At 43.1% G+C, this 22,810-nt stretch overlaps 1 protein-coding gene across 2 annotated transcripts in view; it reads right to left on the bottom strand.

Moving 5' to 3' along the window:
- The window catches only part of Ccdc191 (coiled-coil domain containing 191), a 64,761-nt gene continuing 41,951 nt past the window's right edge, over positions 1–22,810 (bottom strand). The window contains exons 10-17 of one of the 2 annotated variants that reach the window (XM_036204018.1): positions 21,098–21,561; positions 20,346–20,449; positions 18,172–18,254; positions 17,381–17,482; positions 7,676–7,819; positions 4,640–4,792; positions 3,858–4,003; positions 1–558 (exon numbers count right to left, since the gene is read on the bottom strand). In XM_036204018.1, the coding sequence (XP_036059911.1) occupies positions 414–558; positions 3,858–4,003; positions 4,640–4,792; positions 7,676–7,819; positions 17,381–17,482; positions 18,172–18,254; positions 20,346–20,449; positions 21,098–21,561 (1,341 nt within the window). In that variant the 3' untranslated portion in view covers positions 1–413. The remainder of the gene's footprint in view (positions 559–3,857; positions 4,004–4,639; positions 4,793–7,675; positions 7,820–17,380; positions 17,483–18,171; positions 18,255–20,345; positions 20,450–21,097; positions 21,562–22,810) is intronic. The other variant, XM_036204019.1, reaches the window with a different exon arrangement.

The raw sequence follows: 22,810 nt of genomic DNA, 5'->3' as shown, positions 1-22,810 counted from the left end.
TGGAGAACACAGGCTGCCCATCCCTTCTTTTCTCACTGCTTTGTTTCTATCCAATGTTACACTTACCAGCATCTCACAGGAAGTGAAAAGGCTATATCTTCCTTCACAAGTCCAGGCAGGCAAACACTCATCCTTTTTAAAGTTTATTATGCTAAAAATATATAAAATACACTGAACAGAGGTGCTCTAGACTGCTCCTTTGGATGACCCCACTGGGACAGACATGACAACAGATGCCTAGTAACCCAGGAGAGATCAAGAAGGAAACACAAATCCCCAAGATACTTCCACTGGTCTGTGACACACTAGAATGTAAGCCAGGGTCAGATAGGTGTGCAGGTGGAGATAAGCTGCACGGATCCTGGCACCAAAGACCCCCTGAGGACAAGCATGTAGCTCCTGGTACACAGCTGTCACAACGGTGTGAGGATCTGGAAGTCTGGAAGGATGTCCGCAACCTTCCGACGGAGTTGCTCTCGCCGTTCCTCCTTCACTCTCTCTTCTTTTGTAAATTTTACAAATGCCTTCCATGTCCGAAGGGCGACACTGAGAATCTTCCTGCAGGAGAAGGAGGGAGAGGTGGAAATCAGTGGCAAACCCGACAGTATACAATGCTGCTATTAAAAAGAACAGATGGGGATGGCTGTGTGGTAAGTTGACGTTTGCACAGAGAACCCGGCGCTGACAGTGCAAGCTTTGAGAATCCTCGGTGGATCCGGTCACAGCCTGTATATCGACCAACCAGGACCAGGAATTCTGACAGGCTTGGGCAGACAGCAAGCAGCCAAGGGAAAGACACTGATGTGACTGGATCCAGAAGAGCTCAGGGCACCCAGACCTTAGCGATTACATAATTTAAAGCTTGACTAGTGAGCGCATCCCCAACTGTAACAGAAAACGTCTGGAATTCAGTTGAGAACAAAGATGCAAACACCAAGTCTGGAAAGATGATGGGGTCCCAGGTTGAAATGGAGTGCTGTCTTTGGGAAACATGCCTGCCTTTTGAGGACTGTGCACTGGGGATGCTGAGGTGAGGCCTAATAGTCTCTGCCCAGTTAGGCAGAGGCAGTGCTGAGGGAAGGGTTGGGGGGGGGGGCAGAGAAGCACTGGTGTTGTCGAGTCTCAGGGTGAGGAACGTCTGAGGTGTTGAAAGGCAGCAGACTGAATTGGCTACTCCTGAAGAGAGCAGGCCTTGAGGAAAGGTGGGGAGTCACACAGAGTTACAAGTTGGGACACAAGCACAGGGTTGCCGAGGCTATTTGTAAAACTAGACACAGTGATGATATTTGTTCTGGCCTCTTAGCCAGCCAACGATGCCCCAGAATGCACCTCAGTCATTAATTTATGGCTGTTGGTTGATGTTTACTTCTGTTGGTGAAAACATTACATTAAAAACCTAAGAAGGGGTTGGGGATTTAGCTCAGTGGTAGAGTGCTTGCCTAGCAAGTGCAAGGCCCTGGGTTTGGTCCTCAGCTCCAAAAGAAAAAACAAACCTAAGAAGGTCCCAATGAGCAGCACTGCCTCACCGCGTTCAATTCCTCTCCACTCAGCCCGCCACTGAGAGCCTCCTGTGCCAGTCTCTAGGGCCTACCCCAGGCCTGACCTGACCCTCCCTCCCTCCCTCACCTGCTGGAATACAGATTCTCTCTCCTAACTATACTCCAGGCTTCCTGACTTCCACGTTGGCTCCTCTTATTCTACCCTCCTGAAATCTCCGCTTGCTCTAGGGAAATAAACAGCAAAGAAATGGATAGGCACACCGAGGCAGGCTGCTGGTCAGTGGGGGGCATCTGAGCAGAGCTAAGATGAGACTGTTTGCCCTTAAGCTGAGGTGAACTTTCTGCCTCTGAGGGGCAGAATAGGAGCCAGTGGGGCAGGGACAGAGGAGCCAGGAACGAGGAACAGAGCGGGAAAGAGACACAGTCATATCAGCGCTGCACCAAGCAGGTTGACCTCATTTCTTGTTGATTGCATAGTGTTCCTATACTGACTTGAGACCCTGAAAGGGAACACTGTCCTGCTATTATGATGACAGCGAGGAAGGGAATGGGAAGGGAGACGTGTCAAGAGCAGGGTGATTTAAGCAAGAAAACCCTGTGCAGAGTCCAGTGAGCTACCTGCTGTGTGTTATTTGTACATGGGGGTGTAGGCTGTTCCCCTATTAGAAAATGAAATCATGATATCACTCCCCCAGGGTCATTACAGTCATAAGACATGGTCTGTGCTAACATCCCAAATGAATCCTCAGGCTGAGGAAGACGGACAACTGAGGCAGATAAATGGAGGCTGGATGCACATTCACAGTGGCATGAAACTTAGCACACACAGTAGCTATGATTGGGCTGAGCAGTGCATTAATCTATTACTGTTTCCTTGTTTGGTCTTTACAACAGCCCAGAGGGAAATTCTGTTCTTACTCATTTTCAAGATTGTTTAAATTCTAAAGGTTTTATCTTTCATTACATCTGTTTGTTTATTGTGCATTGTGGGTCTGTTTGTACGTGGTATGCACATACCACATGGGGTCATCAGTCTCAGTGGCAGGCACCATTACTCACTATGCTATCGTGCTGACCCTGTAACAGAAGATTCAAAAGGTTAGGAATCCAGAGTCACATGACACTGAATCCTACCCTTCCTCTAAAGCAGATGCACTTATCCAAAGGTAAGTCCCCTGAATACTGTCACTTACTGTGTAGTCATATTTATTTACACCAAATTATAATACTTGTTAGTCTATTCCCAGCCCACTGATTCTAATACATTCAGAACAAACAGGTTTTGCTAGGAGTGGGTGTCCTGGTGTAACAAAATGTGCAAGAGATGTGCATACACACAGTGAAAATGAAGCATCCCAAAATGAATGTGAGGCAAGGAGGAGAGGGCGACTCCACACCTCACAAGCCTCCATGTCTCAGAGGTGTCGCTGTAAGCGCCCAGTACATCAACTCTGCTTCCTGGTAGTGACACTTGACCATCGAAGAGAGCTTCCTTCCGGTCTACTCTCAGAACACTTCTGTACAAATGCCTAGGGGAGTTCTCGTGAGAGAACACATGTGTACTCGTTGGTATTTGTGTGGATTGCATTATTTCTCAACAAAAAGGACCTATTTTAAACATTAGCTAATAATACAACGTCTATACACAGAATTCAAAACAAGGAAAAGCTACACTGTAGTGTTGAAGGTGACATGCTTAGGAGGGGAGCAAGGAAGTGTTCATCATACAAGTCAGTAGATTTATTTAGTGGTAGCGGGGACTTGTGATTAGGAAGGGCCTGTGCAACAATGATGTTCCACCTTGATGTCAGTTGTGGTGACATGGGTGTCTAGTAATTACTGTCTTTGTATGGTTTACACACTTTAAAATTTTGTGCTATGTTTCGCAATGTTTAAAAAGTCAAACTTAAAAATGAAGCTCTGTGTTAAGGGTACTTGTTATCTTGCAGGGGACCTGCATTTGGTTTCTAGCGCCCACATGGTGGCTCACAACCACTTCTAACTCCAGTTCCAGGAGATCCTATGCCATCCTCTGACCTCTGTGGACACGAGGCATGCATGTGGTACACATACATTTGCACGGGCTCACTCTCACACACATTAAGAAAACAAAACTGTGTGACTAATAAGGAACACATTTGCTTATATGTCCCATTTGTTCACATTCAGTACCTGGCAGCCCCTACGTAGATAGCACAGGCCGCCTCCTCATTTGAAAGTTGGTTTCCTGTGCTGCTCTCACCCGTGTGAATCAGGAGAGCCCAGCTCTCCTAGCCTGCACCTCATGTTTTCACAGAGCAGCAGCTGAGTATGTTACAGACAGCTGGGGAGTCAGGGAGCTTGAGCGCCAAGCCTTACCTGTCACAATGTTCTGCTGCAATCTCAAGTTTTCCCTGGGATTCCATCTTCAGATCCCTGACCATGCTAAACCATGCCCTGAAAACCTTCTTCTGCAGTACGTGGACACAGAGTTTTCTTACTTCCTTCTCCAGATCATTGACATACTAGTGAGTGAAGACACAAGGAAAAATGAGACATAATAAACAATAGAGTAAAAAACAAATGAGAGAGAACCAAAACAGAACATACAAAGCAAAGTAATAAAGGATGCAAAAGGCTGAGAGATATCAAGGCAGTCAAGATAATATCTTCTGCAGTGTACTATAACAATAACAACAGTTCAGAAGCACAAACGGGTAAGATTGACGGGAGGTTTCCAAAATCAACCTAAGTACTGTGTGACCAAAAAAACAAGGACTATAAAAAACAAAAGCCGAAGTAAGGATTCACTACAGTATAAACATAAGCTTTCTGGGAAAAGTGACATGTGCTTGGGAGTCTATACTAACCAAAGTTGACAACATTCCAAAGGGAGGCACTGGACTCATGGCTCTATGTTTTGAAAAACAAAAGCGAGTATAGCATTATGAAGGCCATTTAGTTTTTATGGGGAGTCGAGCAGGGAGCTGGATTATCTAGCTTTGGTTTCCTGAGGCAAGGTCTTGCTATATATGCTAGCTAGCTTTGAACTCATCATGGCAGTCTTCCTGCCTCAGCTTCCCAAGTGCTGAGATCACAGGCATGCGTCAGCAAACGTGGCTCAAGGAGAGACATTTCAAGTCCTTTCCCTGTGGCCTTACCTGGAGCCAGCTTCGGATGACTCTTCTGCACAACAGTTGGGAATACAACTGATCAGCCTGGGCTGTCCTTGTAGCCAGAGTTTCCTGGCTGTACTGGAACCAACTGAGCAGGCATTTTCTTTGTAGCGCCAAAGAGTAATGTTCTTCTGCTACCTGAAAACATTTTTAATGAAAAGAGGAATTTATTCCTTAAACTTTAAATCCCTTAAGGGAACATACATAACTAGGGGAATGGTACTATATAGCAGGTTTAGTAGTTATTGGACAAGAATAATCTTGAGTTGGCTATAGTCTATGTCCTAAAAGACTGGCTGTTGGCCTTGTTCTGTGGAGGCCACAGATTCACATCATGCACGCTCATTCAGTCCTGACTCACTGGAGGTTGCTGACATTGGCTGGTGTGGACATGGAATGAGCACTTTCCACGACATCACTCCATGTCCGCTTACCTCTGGACTGGGTGGCTGGCAGTGCTCTTGGTTTGCTCTCCTGGAACTTGGACAGCAAGTCCATAACAGATGGCTCTTTATTATGTACTTAACCACTGTCTAATTGAGGAAATGCCGATACTTTCAATTAGTTTTGTAGAACGAACTGTCACCAGGATTGAAATTTAGACATTATCAATAAACCACAAAACCATTGATTCAAAAATAACATGATGAATATTTTAATGTCTTACCAATTTAAGTGGCTGAGAGTATCATCCCAAATAAATACAAGTCAGCTTTTATGTATGAAAAAGAGACTGTTATGTTCCTGTGACAGGAGAAAAGACCCTTCTCTTTGCAGACCTCTCTAGACAGTGACACATTTCCCTAGGTCTCATCTAGCCACCTGCACTGTGAACAAGTTTATTCAAGCAGATCTGGAAATGGCCATCAGGGCCATCACGGGGGCTCTGTGACACATCCAAACCTGGCAGCCAAAGGCAGAATAACACTGCATCTGTTTTGAACTTCTTGGTCATTGACTTGAACGCCCGGGCGTTCTATGTCCTGGTAAGTTTATTGGGGGAATTGGAGACATTTCATTGGTGTTAGATCTCAAGGATCCCTGTGGCAGAGTGACTCCCATGCCATACTTAAAAACAGCATTATGTACTCTTTGCAATCCGTTTTCACAGCGCCTCCCAATGGAGTAAACGGAGCCTCATTCCTTCTGAGTGACCTTGAGCCTGGCCTTATGACTGCTTTGTTCAATGAACTACTAGTGGGCAGTGTTAGGTACCTACTTAGATTAGCGGCCTGGAGGTCACCTCATAATGTGCAGCTTATAAAACAATAGCCTAGAGCTATGGGCTGATTATCACTCAAAAGAATGGGGTCTGAATATACCTTCCACCCTGGGAAGAGACATGACATTCCAAATGACGTCACTAATAAAGTTGTCTATGATTTATTTTATTTTCATTATTTGTCTATATGTATGTGGGTGCCCACAGATGTCAGAAAAAGGTATTAGATTCCTTGGAGCCTGAAAAATCAACCAGTTGAGAGCACCCAAGGGTGCTGGGAAATGAACTCTAGATCTCTGCAGGAGCAGCCAGCACTCAACCAGTGAACCACCTCTCCAGCCTGATAACTGTCTTCTCAACCTCGGAGATTGCTCTCTATTTGGAGGCTGTCTAATGAAGAACAAAGATACACCAAGCCTTCTTGAAGCTGAGAAATACAACTGGGTGTGTCACTCACTCCACTGGACAGACCCAGTCCCTCAGGAGAAGCTGCCTTTTCTAGATACTGTAGAAATAGAATACCTGCCTTAAAATGTGAAGTGGAACGATATGGTCTCTTGGTCATTGTACAGTCCTACCCCTTGGGGGTGTCTTCCATTTCATTCTGCAATAAAATTTACCCATGTTCCTACTGTACAACCTTTTCTGAGGGAGATCACAAGGACCTTGGAGAGAAGGACTCCAGAGCAAGGTCCTGGTGATGGACACCAGAGGTTCACAACAGGGCATGGTCCATCTGCTGGTTAACTGCTAGGTGGAAGGCACAACCTGAGTAGCTCTGAATCCACTATTTAGGGTTGGGGAGAGACTGGAACCAAAGCTATGGCTGGCCTGCAGACTCCTGGGAAATGGGAATCAGTTGTAGTGCACTGAGATTTTGGGGTTGTCTATGGACTTTATCATAGCAGAGATCCAGCCACCCTTCTTACATTCTCTCTGTTGTAAACCATGCCAAAATTGAGTCTCCTCTAGTCCCCTGCAGCATGATCTCTAATAAAACCATTCTAGTTTCCAGAACCAGTTAAATTACAAGTATTTAGAAAACCAAATCTAAACTCTTCTTCAAAACAGAGAAGTATATATTCTCAAGCCAGTTCTCTTTCTGGCGTTCAAAAGCACCAAATTCCCTGCACCCTAACCCTGACATTCATGCTCATGATCGCTGTGACAGGCCTACTTTCTAATTCGGGGTTTGCTATCATGATGGTGAGCACCAAATTCCCTGCACCCTAACCCTGACATTCATGGTGCTCATGCTCGCTGTGACAGGCCTACTTTCTAATTCGGGGTTTGCTATCACGATGGTGAGCACTAAATTCCCTGCACCCTAACACCTGACATTCATGGTGCTCATGCTCTCTGTGACAGGCCTACTTTCTAATTCGGGGTTTGCTATCACGATGGTGAGCACCAAATTCCCTGCACCCTAACCCTGACATTCATGCTCATGCTCGCTGTGACAGGCCTACTTTCTAATTCGGGGTTTGCTATCATGATGGTGAGCACCAAATTCCCTGCACCCTAACCCTGACATTCATGGTGCTCATGCTCGCTGTGACAGGCCTACTTTCTAATTCGGGGTTTGCTATCACGATGGTGAGCACCAAATTCCCTGCACCCTAACCCTGACATTCATGGTGCTCATGCTCGCTGTGACAGGCCTACTTTCTAATTCGGGGTTTGCTGTCACGATGGTGAGCACCAAATTCCCTGCACCCTAACACCTGACATTCATGGTGCTCATGCTCGCTGTGACAGGCCTACTTTCTAATTCGGGGTTTGCTGTCACGATGGTGTACCTCAAGGCTTTGCTTGCTTTGCATTCTCAGTCTCTTCCAGGGCTCCAGGCCTCTTTTCCTTAGCAAGACCTTTTCATAATGATCTTTAGCTACTGCTTCCAACTCTTGATTTCTCTTAATTCTCTTCTGTTTCTCTAGCTCTTTCTGGGGGGTGAAAAAGCAAAAAAAAAATTCCATGATTAAAAAAAAAACCTTAAGAAGTTCATTTAAACAAGAAGTCAATGAATTTACCATGTAACCACTAAATAGTGTGCCAATTATAATGAACTCTGGAATATATATAAATATATATGTATACACACGTATATTTAAAGGATTTGCTAAAAAGGTCAAGAAAGGTGGTCATGAGCTCTACATCAATCTGAGCTATGTATTCTTAGGTTTATTCAATATTGTTCATAGAAATGAGCTCCACTCCCCTCATTACTAAAAAGTCAAAAATCTACTCAAGAAAGAAATCAGGAAGTTTTCCTTATTATTACAGAAAATCCAGCAATGCAAACCTCCACTAGAGTTATGATGTAGAGCCTTGTATATAAATAATGATGGTCAGTCAAATGGCAACCCCATTGAAAGTCTTAGAAGAATATTCTTACCACTGAGTTGTTTTTCTTTCCTAAGTCAATAGCAAGTCCAGATACAAGCTAAAAGCATTTATCATCATCACACAGCCCTCTGTCCTGAGCAGAAAGATTAACTACCCCTGTGGTTCCCTGAGAAAAAAGACACCTTGTGCTCTTCACAGAAGGCATACACTTGTGAGTGGTGTGCCTGAGAAAGAGGACAGAAATGTAACAGCCTACCCTACAAATACCATTATGTGTTTATTTTCTGTCTTCTAATAAAAGCAGCCGGTAGTAAAGGTGGTAGAGAAAAGTCTGCTGAACTAGAGTGAGTACAGCAAGGCACTGCTTTAAAAGCAGACTGCAGGCTGTGCGCTGTGCTCACTTGTGGGGCAGAAATACGGCAACACTCAAGTTCCTTTTTCATTCTCTCATTTCGTGTCCGGAAAAGGACAGTGGTGAAATGGTTGATTCAACAAGCTACTTTGTGTGCCTGAGCCTTCTGCAAGAAGAGGGGAGAGGAGAAGGGAGGGAAAGAGAGAGAGAGACAGAATCAGAATATTTCTAACAGGGAAGGGAGAGTGTTCTCATCTTCCAATTCAATTACCTAGCTGCAAGTTCCTGAAAATGAAATGTCCACACTCTTTAGGAAATTACATCAAAATTACCTTTATAATCTTTATTTCAGACACTCAAGATCCTTTTTGAATGGGAGGCAGATATAAAACCTGTAGATAAGCATTTCTTCACGAGTAGTAAAAGGAGGGTAAAGAATAAGTGGGGAAACAGAAATGGGTTGTTTCCATATGCAAGGAATTTCCCTGCATCAATGGAGGCTTGCAGACAGACATCAGAGCCTGATTTCCACCCTTTGGAGAAGCCTTTGGGCTCAGGCTAAAGAACCTACTTGCACGAACTTCTTTGTAGAGGAAGTGAATGGCAGCTGATCTGTATCCACTCTGCTGAGACACTGACATGATATGATTTTGTTTTGAGAAAGCATTTATATTAGGAATCTACACAGTGGGGTTTCAAAGAGCACATAGTCCCCTCAGGTTAAAAAGCAATATTAAATAAGAGTTTCTCTCTGATTTAAATTATATTTTGCATAATTACAAATGATGTACAGAAACAATATCTTATCTAAATGTTTAGCTGTATCAGCCACTATGTCTTGAGATAAAGGTCAAGGATTACAAGTATGTAAAGGGGAGTATAGGGCACTCAAATTCTAACACTAATTTCTTCACACTGGATCACGGAAATCAAAATAGAAACATATGCCAATTTAAAACAAATAAAAGCAAATAAAACCAAAATACAACCACCAACAAAAGTCCCTGTGATCCATGGGATTTCAATGTACACTCTATTCCTCACCTAGTCTCAATCCACTGGAAAGTGGCACCTTTCCTAAGTCGCCACAGAAAGCACTCTTTGTCCAGGTCATGAATGATGCCAATGTTTCCAAGTCAAAGAGCCACTTGTCTCCTTCAGAGCTGGGCTCAGTCATACTGCCCTGGGTCCACCAGCACCCCTCCCCTAATGCACACACTTCTCACACTGTTCTGACTGTAAGCTCTCCTGGATCCTCAGGGAAAATATTCACGCATCCTAGGCTGTGGCCCCGAACTCTCATCTCTGTCCAGACAACCCCCTGCCAGGTTGATTCTAGTCATTTCAAGAGCATTAAAAACATTGACATATTTGAAGTTTCAAGATTCCATATTTCAGCTTGATGTGCAAACTTCTCTGTCCAGCTGTGTGTACCTAACAGGTATTTGACTCATCTATGTGTGTCTTGTGGGGCCTCCTCTGTATCCAGCAGCTCAAATATCGTCTGCTCAGAACAGCTCTCCCATCCATCTTGTTTCCTGCATCATTCTCCCCTGCCCACTTCTTTAGATGCTGGTCCATTACCTCTTTTCCAAATTGGCAGAGGTGATTTCTAAAGGCGGGATGATGTCCATCCTCACCGCTCTGTTTCAACACCCAGAGCAAAGACTAGCACATAAACAAATAGTTCACGGGTATTTACCCAATGAGCGAGAGGGTTTACTAAACACAGAAGTCTTCATTTTCTTTGATAAAATTATATTTTTCAATAACAGATGTCCAGGAGGCAGAGGCAGGTGGATCTCTGTGAGTTCGAGGCCAGCCTGGGCTACCAAGTGAGTTCCAGGAAAGGCACAAAGCTACACAGGGAAACCCTGTCTTGAAAAAACAAAAAAACAAAAAAACCCAAAATAACAGATGCCAATTTCCCAGTAGTTAAAAGCATATTTATAAACTGGGAAGGGTGGTACCCATCTTTAATCCCAGTACTTGGAAGGCAGAGGCAGGTGGATCTCTGAGTTCAAGGCCAGCCTGGTCTACAAAGCAGGTTCCCAAGTGGCCATCAACTCCCACCCTGAAAAAAAAAGCATATTTATATGACCATTAAAAAAAGCTTGATAAATGGTATTACAAAATATGCATCTGACAAAAGACAATGGGACTTTAGGAGAAGGTTTTTATTTCTAGGTCGTGTTTTAAGACCCAGGAATGGCATTCTTACTGTCATGTTGGACATACTTTCCCATGAGGGCCACAGAAACAGGAAGCTGTAGCCACGCCCAACCCTTATACCCCTTCCTCCTGAATACAGATGGCCACTTTATCACAGTCTTTTCCTGAAGACTTCCTTTGTCCTAAAACTTAACATTGCCTGTTGTCTTAATTAGTCTTTTGTCAGCTTGACACTAGCTGGAGTTATCTGGGAAGAGGACCCTCAACTCAGATGTTCTTAGGCAAGTCACTGGGGCACTGTCTTAATTAGATGTGGGAGGGCCCAGCTCACTGTGGGCAGTACCACCCCTGGACAAGTGGTCCTGGGTGGTATAGAAGGAAGCAGGCTGAGCAAGCCATGGGGAGCAAGCCAGTAAGCAGCACCCCTCCATCATCTCTGCTTCAGTTCCTGCCTTGGCTTCCCTAATGATGGTCTGTAACCCTGAGCCAAACAACTTCCTCCCCAAGCTGTTTTTGGGCATGGTCTTTTATTATAGCAATAGACAACCAAACTAAGACACATGTCCTTCTCCACACACATAACTGGGCTCATCCTATATTCTGTATGCAGAGAAATACATATGATTGTCCCTGAGACAATCTGTCATAGCAATAGTAGGGTTACTCATCTATCTAATTAGAAAATATGGTACCTCTATAGGACAGTATGCTAATAAATTCAAAGAGAACAAAAAAAAAAAAAAAACAAAAACAAAAAAACAAAAAACCCTGCCAAGTAGAAGAAGTTAAACCAGAAGATTTCCCTCAAAGACAGCTAGCCACATGCAACTGACAGAGAAGTCACAGCAGGCACTGGTTCAGGAGTGCCATCCAGGTTTTGTTGTCCATAGGAATAACATTACCATGGCCTTGGAGGTTGCATAGCTGGTTTAGTTATATGAAGTCTACAAGGAAGCCAGGAGCTGCTTATACAGAATATGATGCCTCAAAAGCATTAAGACCGTGTGACAAACAGAGTGGGCGAGCACACTGTGCACAGCATGTTCACACAGAAGAAAAGGAGACATCCGACGCACACACTCTAGAGCTGAAATCACTCTCAAGGAAGGCTCAGTCACAGCCAGTCTGCAGATGCACTGATCTCCAATGTAGGTGGTTGCAGACTGAATGGAAGCTGGTCTACAGGAAAAGGCTTTGTGTCTGTTGCTATGGGCTGGCATTTCTAAAAAGGAAAGGTTTGGGCTTGGTAGAGTGAGATAAAACACTCTCCTGGCCAGCAATAGTTTTTTCAATCATTTTGGTCTGTTCCAACAAGAGAAAAGCCAGACAGAGAACAGAACTAATGTCTTTTTGTGAATTGATCTGAGGCACGTAGTCATCCCCCAAACTGGGGAGACAGGCACTATTAGGGGGCATTAACTGCTCACCTGATAATGCAGAAAGTGCCAGATACTGAATTGCTAAAGTAGAAATTCTGGTGAAGTGCTTGGTGTGGGGGTGGGGTGGGGAGGTGAAAGTATACTCCCGTAGGAAGGGTACGGCTCGTGAGAGGGGCCACTCCTCTGCAAACTTTTCCTCTATGAACCCCGAATGTTTTCACAGGGATGATAAGGACCGAGAGGAGGTTTCTTGAACGGTCTGCCTGGGAGACAGGGGAGAAAAGAGGAGCGACAGCCCCAAATCCGCCAGAGCATTCTGGGGGGGGGTTGTTGTTGTTGTTGTTTTGGTTTTTTTTTAAAACCTTATTTACTTTTATTTTGGTACTTTGCCTGCATGTATGTCTGTGAGGGTATGTATGTCTGTGATCCCCTGGAACTGGAGTTACAGACACTTGTGAGCTGCCCTGTGGGTGCTGGGAATTGAACCCGGGTCCTCTGGAAGAACAGTCAGTGCTTTTAACTGCTGAGCCATCTCTCCAGCCCAGCCCAGAGAATGAAAGCTCTCTCTAGAGGTACCACCTGAGAACAGTGGGGAAGCCCACATTGTGGCGAGGGAGGGCATTTGGGAAGTCTGCCAGATGTGATGCCTCCCCCCCAACCGCTACAGGGAAAGGCTTGCAGTCACAGAGCAAGGAGGGAAGTGAGGGGAAAACAGGCCAGCCAACCTCCATAGCAGGAATGGAAACTCCAGAGCCAGAGCTGGGCCGGCCAGGGATGGAAATGTAACCAGAGCAGACACACACACACACACACACACACACACACACACACACACACACACACACACCCTGTGCCTTATCATCTACTTACAAACAGTGTGTTACAAAACTGGAGGAACTGAAAAGGACATGGCCTCTGCAGAGCAGCACAAAGTGAAGACCCAAAGCCAAAGTCACTAAAAAAGTGAAGCCTCTGGTGTCCATAGCAACAACAAAAGCCAATGGTAGTAACCACAGCAACAATAAACATCAAACAAAGCCCAATTCCTGCCTAGATTAACACAAATCTTCACAATGAAGTCCTACACAGTTACATTTCTATTGCTCTAAGCAAATGTCTGGTTTTCAATGACAATATATATGATACACCAAAAGATAAGGATAATTTACGGAAAGATAACACAGTCATCAGAACAAGACACAGATATGACAGAGATGACGAAGCTATCAGAATTTTAAATAATGTACGACAACGTTAGACACTGCAGCGGGAAAGGTGGACATCATCCACTGCCAGGTAGGTAAATGCGTAGACATGAAAACCGTAAGGGCCAAAACAAATCGCTAGCCTACTGTTAGAAATGAGGTGACAGAAATGGGGAGGGCCTTCAGTGTCCTCGTTGCTGGATGAAATAGCTGAAGAAAGGACCAGGCACCATGAAAATAAGAGTAAGGAAGTCATAGTAACTGCAAAGTAACAAGAGAATGAAAAACTGGTACAGCTGAGAAACCTAACTCTTGATGATCGGGAACCTGGAGGGAGACTGGAAAGAAGAGGCAACTGAAATATCTGAAGAACAGTGGGTAAAAGTAGTTCTAAATTTTGTGACAAAACACAAAACTATACATCGAAGAAGCTTAAGACTACTAAGCAAGGCAAGCAACCTAACAAACCAAGCACATCTAGATAAGTCATATTCATAGGGTGACAACGAGGCAGTCGTAAAGACAGGAGAGGGAAGAGACAGACTCCTCCAGCCAACTGTTACAGACTGAAGTCCTTACTTTGAAACCCTACCTCTGATGTGTCAGTAAATGACCTATGTAAGAAGCAGTGAAGAGTAGAAAACCTCGTACCACATTCCAGAGAGCTTTCTGTTCTCTCCCTCCTCGTGAACCTGTACCAAAGCAAAGGTCCTGTAAGGACACGAGGGACTGAGGCTGTCAGAAAGGAAGGAAGCAGATTAGATGCTGAAGGACTCTGCTGCCAGAAGCCCGGCCCCACAGAACTGCTACAGTTCATAAATATATGACACAGACTAAGAATTTAGATCTGTACAGAGAAATAAAGGACACTAGAAATTGAAGGCAAAATCCAATAATCCTATCATTAATACCACTAAAAGACAACTGTGTAAGTCAGTTCAGAAAGGCACTGAGTATTCATAGCCTGATACAAACAAAATATGATACATATGACGGAGTAACCTGATGGGAGAGAGGAAATGAAATCTAAGGATGGAGAAGGCTCTCAGATGATATGGGAAGTCTGTGATTTGAAGGGGGATGGAGATTAGTAAACACGAGGCAACGCTAAAAATACTCTTAAAAGGGAAACAAATAGTAGAGGAGAGTAGGCAGGATCATAAACATGCTTATTAAAGTCAGAGAAGAAAAGAGAAATGGAGGACAAGTACCACAGATCGGGGACAGCATATTTTAATTCAATTATGTCAATGTCACCTTTATATTAATAGCATAAAAATATGAAAAATGTTTGCTAGAAAAGATTCCAGGTTAGATACTTAGTTTGCTTTCTATTCTCATAAACATTGTGACCAACTTTCTTCCAGAGTGCTGAAGAGGAAAGAATACTTTCAAACTCATTTTGTGAGGCCAGCCTTAGTCTGAACCAAAGCCAAACAAAGATGATACAAGAACAGAAAATATAGTCCCTGATGACTACCACTTTAAATCCGCAATAAAACAGTAACAAACCAAGTTCAAGATCACATTAAAAGTATCATACACAACAAGTAAGTAAAATTTATTCCAGGAATGTAAGGACAGTTCAATCTATACACATCAATAAATGTGATATATCATTTTAATAATAATAATTCTGTGATTGTCTCAGTAGACGAGAAACATAAGACAAAATTCAATATCCATTTATAATATAAATTCACAGTGAATTGAATATATAAGGAATACTCCAGGATGACAACATATGATGAACCACAGGAAACATATAACATCCAATAGCTTAACAGCTCCCAAATGAATTAACAGATCTGAAACAGATTTTGAGACAGAGTGCAGGATAACCTTGAACTCATTATAACAAATCATATACATTTGAATTAATGGGAGTTAAAGTTCCAATTGTCAGAGAGAACATTTGCAAGCAAACAAGATGGATGGCTATAATAAACCCTCTGGTCCTGGATTAGAGCTGGAGACATCAGTATGAGTCCACTTTAATTGTATAAGAAGGAATGGTTATAATCAGTTGTGTATGCATGGCTTATAGGCTTATATATTTATATATGTATGTGTATATGTATGTGTATATCGTCTAACCCTGTCTTCCAACGTTCCAGAATCAGGGATGTCCCAGCAGTAACATAGTACTCAGTGCCCAGACCTTCTTTTCAGATACCATGTAGAACGAAGGCATCTTGAAAAAATGTCGGATTTCTAGGGCTTGGCAGTGAAAATATGAGATGAGAAACTCCAGAGAGTAAGGTGTTTAGAAAGCAGAGAAGGATAGGGCACACCTAACCAGGAGCAGGCCTCAAAGGGCTCCCAAAGCCAGCCAAACCACAATTTAAACAATAAAGTTATTAACAGTATTTCTCATTGTCCAAAGTACAAAATTAATAAACAAGAATCCGTAGTTATATAATGATGACTGAATAAATAAATAAAGGAAGCGGTCAGTTTTATGTTCAGACCCTAGCACTCCCTGTAGATACTCCTCCAGCGAGGTTACAGAGCCGGACTGCCCCTTCTCCTGCCTTGAGAGAAGACTAGGATTGAACACATCTCTGCCAAAGGACAAAGTGTGACAAGGGAAAACCAGAAACTACAGTGATGAAACCTGTTGGGCACTGGCTAACTCAGGTCATCGAGTAGACATCAACAGATGTGCTTCATTTGGGTCTCATGTACAATGCTGCCACGCGTTTAAGAGGGACCCGGTGTCACCATAAAAACCCCCTAGTGCAGAGTGACTGTCAGAAAAACAGCAACCAGAAATGAAGGGAGGTTTCTGAAATCTTCAGAAAAGTCAGGAGCAATGAGGAAAGACAGAAACTGTCACAGCCCAGGGGGCAGGCACTAAGGGACAGGACGACTGCAGGGGTGTGATATTCCAAAGTAAGTCTTAATGTTCTTGGAAACCAGTGTCTGCAGGAATGTGCTCGTGTTGACTTCTAACCAGTGCTTTGTGGTGATACTGGGTAGCACTGGATGAAAAAGACACACAGCACAATACCATCCTCACAATTTTTCTGTAAATCTGTATTAATCCCAAACAAAGATCTGAAGAATTCTGCATATGCTCATGTTAGAGTCTAAAAAAGACAAAAGTTTACAGCTACCTAGACCTACAGGCAGGCAATTGTCAATCTATTAACAGAGAGATGCACAGAGGAAAAGGCCCAGTGTAGAGATGCTAAGATGCTATAATAGAGGAGTTAATTCTGAGTGCTGAGCACAGATATTTTCTCTCTACTTTGTATTTCTCAAGTTTTCTACAGTGAACAGATATGAGAGACACATTTGTTATACTGTATGTTCTTAAATTTATTTTGTTGCTTTATAGTAGTATGACCTCAAATTGTTCTATGATATGTTGCAGGGTGCTTTATAAAAATGGTCTGTAGTCAGATATGGATGTTGACATTGGTGTACTGTGTCTCTTTTCTGGAGACTCATAATGTCTGGTAGGATGTCAAAAGTTCTGGGAAGTCAACTAATTAAGGAACCTTGTTTATCTTAAATAGCATTTTCCAAAACCATTTGACTACCGAATTTACACTTTCTCCAACTGCTTACTATTTCAGGAGCGGCGAAGACGACAGGAAGAGAACACATGTTGGGGAAATGTGTTTCAGAATGTCTTACCAGTTTTTTAAGGGAAGAAACAGCTGCTTTTAGAGATTTCTTATGTTGATTTAGCAAAGGATGAAAATGCTTCTACTGTCTCCAAAATCTCTGTGGATTTTGCCTCATATGACTTCTTGACTCTTTGTTCTGAGCAGCATCTGACACAGCAAATCCTCCACTACATTTCCTCCAAAAGATAAGGTCATGACTTCTCAACTAGCATTTAATGACCTGCTTTCCAAGTTACTCTGAAGCATATTTTCTTCTAAGTATTCATTCACCACATTTGCTGAGAGCATCCTATGCCCTTGGCACACCAATGCCCAACGCAATACTGAGTAGAGAGAGCCACCAGATCACTAGCAATGGGCCGCAACAGAGAGGCAACTGGCCAAAGATGCTACTAAAGAAGACTCTACTCACCATCTTCTTCAGCCTCTTTTCCTCTCGTTTCCTCTCAAGCTGAGCTTCCTTTTCTTCTGCATCCTTCTTCTGGCGTTCTTCCTCCTGGGCCTTTAGCTGAGCCTGAATGAGATTAGAAGATGGAAAACTCGGAAGCCTTCCTTTGAGTGGGAAAGGAGATCTTTTGTGGTGGGGCAGTCAAGTATCTACCAAGTGCCAGCCCTGCTCCTGGATTATGAATGCATTTTATGAGAGGAGGGGAAGCCTCAACCATGCCCTGTAACTTAGGGGTCTCTGAAAGGCCCTTCTCCTGCCTGAAGGAGACCCAGCATATGAGTATGGCCACTCCGCTTTCATGCTCAAATTACTATTTTCAGTTCTTACTTTTACTTGTGAAACAGGAAACCTGATGTGAAATCTGGTTAGCCCATAGCACACAGAACTGTTAAATTTTCTTCTTGTAGGTGTAAAATTTGCTTCTAGCAGTGGGTCAAACTTTGGAAGATACTGTTCTTTGCAAAGTCATTGGGTCAGACATCTATCTATATACAGTAAACTAATTGTGGTTATCTGTGAACCTTCCAATCTGCTAGCTGTCATTCACTTTTGTAACATTTCCTTTCTGTTCTGCTAATGCTGTTGAGTACAACCTTCCTTATTTTCCTAAAACTGAATTCAAAGGGGGTAGGCCCCAAGCCTTTCTGAGTTGTTCTAACTCGACTATCTCAGGAGGCATGGACAAGCAAGGTTCCAGCCTGTGCAATCTGAACAAATCACTTTGCTTGCCTCAGTTTGCATTCTGAATTTATTACCAATTTGTCTTCTTCTTGTTTTTTCTTCCTTTCTGCCAAGATCCTCCTACGTTCAGCTCGTTGAATTGCTCTCTCTTCCATGGCTAAAAAATAGTAACATAGTCCCAATATAAAAAAAATTATGAGGCCCTTTGTAAAATAAATTTCTCCATATTATAGTCATGTTTAGAGTTATCATTAGTGTTTTCTTATAAATTGAACACTTTGTCATATGGAGCTTATTTAACTCAACAGGTTAAAGATGTAACATCAGCAATGATGAACAATTTACATGCTCATTATGTTTTTGTTATATTTCTTTTTTTTAAAGTTTTCTTTTTTAAAAAATTTATTTATTTCAATGTGCATTGGTGTTTTTGCTATGGTTGTTGGGTCCCATTGAAACTGGCATTACATACAGTTGTGAGCTGCCATGCAGGCACTGGGACTTGAACCTGGGTCCTCTGGAAGACCAGTTGGTACTCTTAACCTCTGAGCCATCTCTCCAGCCCTGTTTACATTTCTTCATAATATATTTCTATTGGTTTAAATAAGACAATGTTCTTGGATGGTGGACTTTCAGTATATGGGATTCCGAAGTCCGAATTTTAATACATTGCTGATGAACACAGAAAAATGTAACAAGTACTTGAAGAGTAGAAAAATTCCTTCAATCTCACTTTAAGTGAGGCTACGGATTTTTCTGAAGTCACTGTCCATGTGTCTGTATAGCAAGAAGAAAAAGCTAAAGTTGGGGTCATGGTGAATACATTTCAGTGTAGTTTTAAGACCCAGGCACGCAGATGGGCAGGAAATGGAAGTGAACCAGGCATTTGGAGAACTGGCATCAGAATGAATTTGAGTGTCAGACTCCTGTTCTTGACAGTTTATTAAATATCGATCCAAAAGAAACAAATGTGCAAGATGGTCTGATAATATGACTGTAATCAGTCAGGGCTGGCACAGGAAGGGGGGCATGGGCAGCAGGAGCATCGAGTTCTGCTCATGAAGCCAGCCAATGGTGACTTTCAGTTCCTTGGGCCGTGTTACAGAGAAGAAAATTTCAGTCCAAGTTTTAAGAATTAATAAACAAAAACTCACCAAGCTATTTCTTACGGATATTAAGTGTCTGCTTTGCCACAGAAGATTAGTGGTGGTGGCACAGATGGCAGAGGAGACTGTCCTTAAGGAGGCAGAAATAGACTAGAGGATTAGAGGAAGGAGCGGAGAAGCATCTCAGCGGTGCGGCTCTCCATCTCTTCTAGATTGAATCATTAAAGTCTCCTTGAAAAATAGACCGGGACTCTAAAATAGCTAAGTCATTGATCAAACAATAATTCCAAAAACTTATCACAATGCACCGGATATTTCCTGATCAGTGGGCAAAGGCAGCATCAGCTACTGTCCTGCCAGATGGCTGATATAGAGACATCCGATCTCTTCATTGACAGGCACCAACTACAATGTCTTCAGATGGCATTACTTCTTGCTAGGGTGGCAAATCTGCCACAGCTTAAAAAAAAAAACCCAAACTCAGATTTACAAAACTCAATGTAATTGACAAACTACTCCCCACCATGTGCATATATACACACACGTGAGCAGAGCAGCTATGTGATAAAATCAACTAGTACAATTACTAGGTGGGCCCTGAGGAATGCCTCTACTCTCAAAGCATTATATAGTTTTTAAATCAACAGTTCCATGTGCATCTAAAATGCTATCAAACTAAACTGTCTGGCTGTACACCTTATTACCAAAATGCTACTCTTAAGCTAATGCATCATAAAATGACAGACTAACTTGACTTGAATTGCTATAAAGTCCTCAGTATTTGGGCAGTGATAGAGTATAATGGCAGATGAACTTTATCAATGTTTAGCCTTAGCCACTACTCAGGCTTTTCAATTGTGTAGTTGCCCCCCCCCCCCCAGAACTGATGCACCTTTCATAACTCTGTGTGTGTGTGTGTGCGCGCGCGCGCGTGCGTGAATGTGTTAGCTGCAAAGGCACAAGGACTGGCAAAAGGGAAGCAAAGAGAGTCGTGGAGGACCCCTGTGTGTCCCGTTCCTCCAGTGTGACAAATCTTAGCTTTTCACCAGGCTTTACCACATCTCAAAGCCTGAGAGCTGTAAGCAGGCAGTCCCAGACAAATGCCACTCCAGCCAGCATGAAGGCCATCAGGACAGCCTTGCCTTTCAGTAAGGGATGGGGTGCTGTCGGGGTCCTTTTGGACGCAGAAAATGAATTTCTGGACTCAGTTCTACTATCTTCACACCTTGAGGAAAGAACAGATGAACTAGAAGAAAATAAAGAGACAAAGAAAAGAAAAACAGTTTAAAATCAATAATTAGCTTCCTTCAGGTTAACTGAGTTAATGATGAACTGTTATCCCCACACTAAAGATGGCATAAGGAAGACCCCACCTCGTCTTCTAATCAGTTCTCCTAAACCTTCATCACACACCAAGTATGTCTCAGTCACATCTGAAACTGTCTTAAGAGACTTTGGGGGAATCTAGAACTCCTATTCCAAGCCTGAAGGTTCATAATTTTACTTTGAAAAGCAAGCAAGGTAAAGACCCAGTCCATGGGGTCCATGTTGTCCACCCTAGCTTCTCAGCATTAAACATAATCAGAAACTCAGAAATCTAGTCAGAACAAGCATTTTTCTCTTTCCCTACACAATTACAAAGTTCCTCTCACAAAGGCAGCTACCACCCAGTCTCACTATATAGTGATGTCCTTCTAGGCAGCCATTTGCTTTAAATATCTATGTACACCTCTATGGGCAAGTCAGAATACACGGAGCTTTTTGGCTCTGTGAGTGTACAGAGCACATAAAGCCCACAGAGTGGAGAAGCCAAGACACTCAGCAGCCTCTTTCTCAAAGGTGAGCCCCCTCCAAACAAACCCGGTCAGAGAGTGCTCTGACGCTGCAGACATACTTCCGAGGCCTCTGGCAGCTTCCCTGTGGCTCCTCTGCTCTTCTGGGACTGGACAGAAGGTGACTCTGTAATTCTGTGACTGCTGCTGCACGCTCAGCTGCCCACTGCGCCTCCACCAACCGCTGCTTTTCCTTCAGCTTTTGAATGGTTTTCTGCGGTTCCTCAAGCTTCTTCTTTTGCCTCTCAATCAGCTGGTGCTGGTAGACATGGTGATGGTGGAAATGCCTCTCACAAACAGGCTCTGCTCCCTGGCTACTAGTGGTCCCAGGCTTTTCATGGCTACCAGGCTGTTCAGAGGTCTCAGCATCTGGAATCTTGGGCTGCTTTGTGCCAGGTGTGCTCGCAGAGACATCTGGGAGGGGACCCTGAAAATTACCCTTGGTTGTTCTTTCTGGGGAATGGCTGAGCATACAACCACTGCTCCCCATGGGTGCCTTTTCCTGTGAAGTGGGCATGATGGTGACCTGAGGAAAAGATAATATTCTATCTCAATACTGATGAGCTGAGATCCTGGCTTGGTCTCATTACTGTTGTTCTGTTCAGTGGCACAAGTGTCTGCACCTCAGCTAGAGGTGCCTTGATCTCCAGACCCTGCCCAGGCACCTCAGACACCCCAGCTTAGCTCTGTGAGCCACTCAGGATGTACACTGGGCTCCCCATGAAGAGTGAGGGGGACGTGCCAGGGCTGTGAGAGCTCTTATCATGGGCCAAGGCATCTGCAATGAGCTGGAAGGAACTGCTTCTTTTGTTTTTTGGGGAGAGTATTTCATGTAGCTCAGGCTGGCCTCCAACTAATGACCCTCCTGCTTCCCCTTGCCCAAAGTGATGGAACTACATGTGTGTACAACATGCCCAACCTTCTCTCATGATTTTCTCAAGTTCATTTTGTAACTACATAAGTTTATTGCTTACATTATAAAACTTTTTAAATGTAAAATTGACCCTGAAATTTGTAGAAATCTGAACATTTTGTGACATGGGATATGTTTTTTCCTCAAGAATGTTAGAAAATTTTCTTCTTCACTTCAGACATTTGGAGGCTTTTTCTTAAGTCTAAACGTATGTATGTATATATGTATGTATGTATGTATGTATGCATGTATGTATGTCATATAGTAATTTTTTGTTTTGTACAGGTAAAATACTTTTTGCTGACTTTTTTCATTTAAAGGTAACAACAGTAAGAACTTGATAAGAAAAAAGGTTCCTTTCAGCGATTTCTTAAGAGCTGTTCTTAAGGCCTGTTCTGTCTTTACTAAATTCATCCTTGAATAGAGTACAGATTTCAACCCGAGGTCTGGTTTAGAGACTAATAATCTCCAGCTCTTCCCTAACTCTCTGTTTTGGGAAGTTTTTGGAAAGCCAGGGCTATGCAAATATTTGTACTACATAAGAACAATTTAATCTAAAATTGTACTAGCATACAATGTAATATCTTTCAAAGATGGAAACTTCATTTATTGACAGGATTCATGCTCAGTGACGTTATCCAGGGGGGGAGGGAAAAAATCATTCCTAACAGCAAAACTTATTCTGGCCAAAATTTGTGTCAAGTTAGAATGTTTGAGCCCGTGATTTGATCAGCTACTAATTCTGCCATGTGCAATGGCATAAGCAGGAAAAGCCATAAGCTGTCCTATGTTAGAAGCCTTCAGCACTACCAGGGAACCATCCTCAGGGACTCAAAAGTAATGTTCATGCTGCTGGAAATGC

Source organism: Onychomys torridus, chromosome 12, assembly GCF_903995425.1.
Source record: "Onychomys torridus chromosome 12, mOncTor1.1, whole genome shotgun sequence".
In the NCBI taxonomy this organism is placed as follows: domain Eukaryota; kingdom Metazoa; phylum Chordata; class Mammalia; order Rodentia; family Cricetidae; genus Onychomys; species Onychomys torridus.
The sequence above is the reverse complement of the archived record's forward strand: the minus strand, read 5'-3'. Positions and strand labels throughout refer to the sequence as shown.